The sequence below is a fragment of the Sinocyclocheilus anshuiensis genome, unplaced genomic scaffold, assembly GCF_001515605.1.
Source record: "Sinocyclocheilus anshuiensis isolate Anshui unplaced genomic scaffold, SAMN03320099.WGS_v1.1 scaffold964, whole genome shotgun sequence".
NCBI classification, from domain to species: domain Eukaryota; kingdom Metazoa; phylum Chordata; class Actinopteri; order Cypriniformes; family Cyprinidae; genus Sinocyclocheilus; species Sinocyclocheilus anshuiensis.
Window position 1 is genome coordinate 217317 of NW_015552666.1, and position 6943 is coordinate 224259.

General features: G+C 38.5%; 1 protein-coding gene across 2 annotated transcripts in view; it reads left to right on the forward strand.

The window, feature by feature from the left end:
* The window catches only part of LOC107667298 (beta-1,4 N-acetylgalactosaminyltransferase 1-like), a 29279-nt gene that overhangs the window by 4143 nt on the left and 18193 nt on the right, over positions 1-6943 (forward strand). The window contains exons 2-8 of one of the 2 annotated variants that reach the window (XM_016458940.1): positions 1970-2098; positions 2250-2472; positions 3388-3564; positions 3734-3840; positions 5538-5575; positions 5668-5848; positions 5962-6060. In XM_016458940.1, coding sequence (XP_016314426.1) covers positions 2258-2472; positions 3388-3564; positions 3734-3840; positions 5538-5575; positions 5668-5848; positions 5962-6060 — 817 coding nt within the window. In that variant the 5' untranslated portion in view covers positions 1970-2098; positions 2250-2257. The remainder of the gene's footprint in view (positions 1-1969; positions 2099-2249; positions 2473-3387; positions 3565-3733; positions 3841-5537; positions 5576-5667; positions 5849-5961; positions 6061-6943) is intronic. The other variant, XM_016458941.1, reaches the window with a different exon arrangement.

Consider the following 6943-nt stretch of genomic DNA (forward strand, 5'->3'; position numbering starts at 1 on the left):
GTGCGGTGACTGACTGCCACACATACTCTTCAGAACATTAGATTCATCCGCGCTGGAGCACAACCCACGCAAATAGATAATTCCGCACACAGCTGCAATTCCAGGTTTTCAAACAGAGATGGCGACAAAGAGGCAAAACTTACGGACTGCAGCTTTAAGGTGTCCAACTATGTCCTCCAGATGCGTTGCAAAGAAGCCAGGACGTCTAAGGAGCTAAAATAACATTTCCTGTCTCACACTTGTCTTGCACATACACACACACACACACACACACACACACACACAAACACACACAAACACACACATGTTTGTTTTTGTGAATTGTGGGGACATTCCATATGCGTAATGGTTTTTATACTGTACAAACTGTATGTGCTATTGTCCTACAACACACACACACACACACACACACACAAACACACACAAACACACACATGTTTGTTTTTGTGAATTGTGGGGACATTCCATATGCGTAATGGTTTTTATACTGTACAAACTGTATGTGCTATTGCCCTACACCAACCCTACACCTAACCTTACCCCTTACAGGAAACTTTGTCACACACACACACACACACACACACACTCATATTTCCAAACTACACCTGCTTCCTCTCTACTGGTTGGTGTGCGTAGAGCAGAGGTGCCCAACATCCATCCTGGAGAGCCACAGTCCTGCAGAGGTCAGCTCCAACCCTAATCAAACACACCTGAACAAGCTAATCAAGATATAGGGTCTAGTAAAAAGCTAAAGGCAGGTGAGTTTTAATCAAGGTTGGAGCAAAACTCTCAGACCGTGGCTCTCCATAGCCAACGTTGGCCATCCCTGGCTTAGAGCTTCACAAACCTTGGTGATGATGTGAGTGGTCTCAGGAGAGAGGGTAGGAAAGCTGTGTCAGTCAGTCAAAGCCCTTACCACTGGTTGTCAGAAAAGGTTAGACTATTTTAGTTGTCTTATGGCTGTAGCAGAGTGACCATTGAGTTTCCCCAAAACATATTTATATTGCATTGTTTCAGTGGAAGCAAAGTATTATGTTTGATATTAGCTGAATAGTGTATCTTGTGTAAAATCATCTGTGAAATGTCCACTGCTGTGTCAAAATTTTCAATTTTGCCTGGCATTTGGTCCTGTTCCTCATATAATGTGTATTGCATTCAGAAGACTTATGAATATAGTGAATGAGTACACTCTTAAGCAACTTTCACATAGAGATTCCAGAAAATACACTGATATGTGCTCTGGGATCATTGGATTCTGGTTCATTCTCCCTCCAGTGATTTTCTGCAATCTGTGCGTGTGTTCACACACATCCCGTAAAGATCTCATAAAGACACGTGACATTGGGATGTGACATGTAATGTGATGTGTACTGTTCCACTAAGCTGGCGAACGATCTCATAGCATGGATGGTGAGGAGCTCCCTGGTCTTTGCTTCATTCCAGTTTGCAGACATTTTTTGTCGTGAACGTTGATCTGCATTTAAAAGAGTCGCACGATAACGTGTGTCATCACTACGACACACCCCTTATGGCATTGGTCCAGCCTTTTGTTCACACTGGGCGTGTTCCGGGACTGATTGGTTCCCAGGATGTGTTTGCATTCACACAGAAGGCACTCTGAACATTTTACGTGATCAGCGCTCTGTGTGAAAGGGGCTTCAGAAATACAGATTCCAAAAGTGAATTTTCATAGCGATACCATAGAAGCATCATTTAGAGAATAGTTCTTAAAAAAAGAACCATTTTTCCTTCGTGTGAAGGACATTTTAATAGTATAAAAAAACTTTTTCCACTATAAAGAGACTTCTGTGCAGTGGAAATATTTAATTGACATTCAAAGTTAATCCTGGAACCACAAATCCCATAAAGAACCTTTTTTTAAGAGTGTACATTGGATTCTTTTATGTAATAAATACAGTAAATGAATGCACTACAACTGACGTGACTAAGGGTTTTTTTTCTATCTCAGCAGATGGAGAGAGCCCTCCATCAGCCTCATCAGCTACTGTAAGTCACATCAAGATTGAGCCAATCAGTACCATGGACCTTTAGGAGCAGTAATGGCAACTTGCTGTACCTCTCGCTCTGATTGGATAGAGTGAGTATGTTAAAAACTAAAGTGTTTTTGGAATTACTATAGTGCTTTCCCCCACATTGTTTCACATGAAGAACCCCACCCATTTTTGTACAATTAATTTAATTACACTGAATGAAGTTTCAACACTGTTGTGTTTCTGTTTGTGTTTTAGCTTGTAGCATGCGTTCCCTACGTAAGACTGTGCTGTTAGCTCTGGTAGCATCAGTGGTGCTGGTTTTGGCAGTGCTACATTCCTGGCCCACGCGGGTCTACAGCACTGTGGATGTCCGGTACAGACCGGGTCCTGGAGCTGAGCGGTTGCTGGAGGAGAGACTTCCTGAACCAGATCCCAGCACTAGCACCATCCCTTACAGAGTTAGGGAGAGTGTGGCCAGGTCAGTTAGTCTTCAAAAGCCCCTTAGCATTCCTAAGGTCTCTTTTTGAATGGGATTTGTACCTCAGGAGGGACATTGGAATGCTAAGGGGTTTTTAATGTTTTTCTATGAAACATCCGCTCAAGTAGAGGGAGACTGGGGATTTTGCTTTAACGCCTGCAACTCTTAACAACTACTTATCTCAACCGTTCAAAAGTTTGGGGTTGGTAAGACTTTATAATGTTTTTAAAAAAAAGTTTCTTCTACTCATCAAGGCTGTCTTTATTTGATGAAAAATATAGGAAAACAGTAATATTGTGAAATATCATTACAATTTAAAATAACTATTTTCTATTTTTTTTTTTTTAAATGTACTGAAATGTACTTATTGTTATAGCAAAGTAGATTTTTCAGCAGCCACTACTTCAGTCTTCAGTGTCACTTGATCCTTCAGAAATATTAACATTCTTATAATATCTTAATGTTTTTTGTGGAAACTGAATAATTTTTTTGTCAGGATTCGCTGATAAATAGAAAGTTCAAAAGAACAACATTTATTTGAAATAGAAATCTTTTATAATATTGTAAATGTCTTTACTGTGATTTTTGATTGATTTAAATTGTCCTTGCTGTATACAATAATTAATTAACCTTAGTCATCTTAATGACCACAAACCTTTGAACTGTAGTGTATGTGCTCCAAATTAAAGTTGTTCTGAAATCTACAACGTATCTCTAAACATCACTTTAAATTCTGTACATGAATTTATTTTGTTAACTCAGAAGTGAAATGTTGATGTCCTGTAAATCTTTTATGTATTTACATAAAACAGAGACCTACATTGTCTACTGTCAGCTTAGGAGGATGCAAAAGTTTTCCTTCTGTTCAAAGGCTGACAGGTTGATCATGTGATAACTCTCCTCCTCTTCTGCAAGGCTTTTGGCTCGCAACGGCTGTGTTTGTGAAGGAGACAGCAGAGGGGTCAACCTGCCCTTTGCTCAGCTGTTGTTCCCTAGAGTGTCTGCCCATCCGCTGCACACTGCCTTCCAGGCCTCCCAGCTCCATGAGATGAAGAAACGGCGCGCCAAAGAGTATCAGAGCTTTCAAATGAGGTGCATTTAATAATTTTATGCCAGTGCAAATGTGCAGTTGTTTGGTTTATAAATCCATATACATGTTATCAAAAAAACTGTGTATATGACAGACTATGTCTGATCTTGCAAATAGTTATTTTTTTATGGTTTTAGTTTTAGTTAACGATTGTAACCCTGGTGTGTATAGGTCGCAGACCCCTGCTGATCTGCTGATTGTAGCTGAAGCTAACAACCCTCTGCAGTACCCAACCCAGGGTGTGGAGGTTCGGCCACTTAAAACTATCCTCATACCAGGTAATACACTTTCTGTTCCTAGTAAGATTAATGTATTGCCATATGACTGAAGAACTGTGATGAGACTTAGCATTATAATAATAAATCTTTAAGCTAATGTGATGAATATTATTGATAATACCTGACTTTTTTGCAGCCCATGCTCATTGGAAATATGTCACTGTGGCTACATTTCTGCAAAACCTAAAATACATTGCTTCAGGTCCATTTTGCTGCACTTTTTTTAGATGATCCACAAGAGGCACTATAAGATATATCAGTTTTCTCAATTGCAGATGCAGGTTTATTCAACAGCACAGATTTTGATGCAAACGTTAAAATGTATTTGTTTATAGTCAAGTCACCTTTATTTATATAGCTCTTTATACAATACAGATTGTGTCAAAGCAGCTTCAAGGCAACAGTGTGCAGTCAAGGCAACATTGTTGCCAGAAATTGTGTCCCCAACTAAGCAAGCCAAAGGTGACAGTGGCAAGGAACTAAAACTCCATCGGTGACAGAAATGGAGAAAAAAACCTTGGGAGAAACCAGGCTCAGTCGGGGGGCCAGTTCTCCTCTGGCCAGACAAAACCTGTTTATAAATCATGCACTACGTTAAAAATGTTCACATAATAGTAATGCAGTATTGTGCAAGGAACTGCACAAAACTAAGTCTTTATTCATTGATAATCTGCCCCCGTAATCATTATTTGAATGAAAAGGAACAAAAGTTATTGGTGTTTTTACTGCCACCAGTGTTCATGTGTCCTGGAAACTGCAGTGAAATGTGTGTACATTTCTGAAGAAATGTAGCCACAGTATTGTACTTCCAATGAGCCTGGGTTGCTTTTTTCAGATTGCAGTGATATATGCAGTGACAGTGTGATATATGTTTGTGCATAATAATAATATGAAGCTTACGACTGAGATCTGAAAAGAGCGCATTGTTAAATTACTTAATGGACTGTGACTTTAATAGAAGGTAGCTGAGTGCATTTTCATTTAGTTATAGAGGCTGCACAGTACATTGCATGCAGGGCCAGATTTATGCATAGCCAGGCACATGCCTATGCTCGCAAGTCTAGGGAGGGCCCAATTGATAAAAATAAAAAAAAACAGCAAAAAACAAAACAAAACCCCAAAAGACATTGACCAAGAAATAAAAAAAAAACAAAAGAATAAAAATGACTAACTTTTCCTACTCTCCATATCAACTGCTCAAGCCTCTGTTATAAGCTCTAAAATTACGTTTTATAATGAGCAACAGGAAGCTTAAGATTAGATAAATTAGTCTTACACACAATAGCATTTTAAGGACAAAAACCTGACAAATGTCTTCAAATAAAACACGAACAATGTCTTGTAGTGTGTTAACTAAAGTATACACGGAATAATTGACTCCGGGCCATTGAATTATTAGAAAAATAATGCATTCCTATAATAATAATGTTATTCCTAACTTAATTAAACGGTCTTTCTCTGTTCTCAAATGAGTGACGATCTACATTCGACCTTCAGTGGCTGAACGCAAGCGGAATGACTTTGTACTTGTGATAGAGAACACTAATGGTTTCCATGGATTACAATTTATTTTTGTTTCCTGTTTTGGGGTGGTAATATTATATATTAATAGGGAAGGGGGGCCCCAAAATTTATTTTGCCTATGTCATGATAAGAGATAAATCCGGCCCCGAATACATGGCTGTAATGTGTTTCAGGTTTGGCCTTAAAAGAGCTGCCCCGAGATGTATATACTGTAAGTGATATTATGAATAATTTATGTCTATTTCCTGTGCTTTTGTGTTATGGATGCTTCCTGGACAATATGTTTTTCATCTTTCTTTGTAGCTGAACTTTTCAGCATCTCTGGGCACATTTAATGTGGCAGCAGAGGTGGAGGGGGTAAAGGTCAGGGGTGATGGCGAGATGCACATGACCCTGAGCAGCAGCCTTTTGTCCAGTCTGAATCGACAGCTCCAGTTTATCACATATACTAACACGTTGTTCCACCCCAGCACAGCTGACACAGGTAAGCTTCTGGGTAATTACTGTAAAAAAAAATAGTTATCCCAAATGTACATGTAAACTCAGGACTGGATCATCTTTATTTTGATATGTAGTTTTTATGTGCTTGTGATTCAGTGCAGTTAGACACAGAAGGACATCAAGCTCTGTTTACCATCAAAATCCGTCATGGAGTTACACCCAAACTCTACAACACAGGCTCTGATGCAGATAAAGGTAAGTACGTCAATGTTGTCATTGTTAATTACAACTAAACCTATCAAAAATAGTTATTTGTTAATTGAAATTAAGATTAAATTAAATAAAATATAAATATTAGATGAAAACCTTAAAAAAATTAAATGAAAATGATAAATGTTACCCTGGCAGCTAACTAAAATAAATGAGTTTAATTTTAAGTACTGACATTTTTAAAACTAAAACTGAAATAAAAATAAGTTAAAACTAAATAGAAAAAAAAAAAACGAATGCAAATATAAAATACAAAAATGAATAAAAATACATAAAACAAAAGCCCCAACAAAAATAAAAGTGAATTCATAACATTAATAAATCCTATAGCACAGTGGTTCCCAAACTTTTTGCAGAGTGCACCCCTTTATAGTGTTTAGTGGTATAGTGGAAGGTATACGGCGTATACCCACTTCTTTATCAGTTGGCTTTGTGTATACCCACTTCTAAATCCCCTCTGATGCGCATCATTCATTAGTGTCCTTCTTTAGGCAAAATCATGACAGTCCACACCACATGAATAGCTAATCCAATCGCTTGTAAAAAAAACAAATATTCCCTAAAAACACCCAGTGATGCGGTCAGGACCGTGGCGCCGGCTTCCTTTGAAATATGTTTGATGATTGCGCCTGCACCCTCGCCCGCTCCGTCAGTCAGAGAGGATGCCGATTGCCGACAGTGACAGAGGTGCTGCTTCTTCATGTACGAGAGCATGTCAGGGGATGCGCGCAGAGTGGTAAAATAATAGTTAATTATTGATTACTAATTTGAATCAGTACATTACAACGAAAACAATAGCTTAAAAACCAGTAAACTCCTGTAAACTTTTCAGTCCAAGGATCCAGTAAACGAATGCGTTCAAACAGAA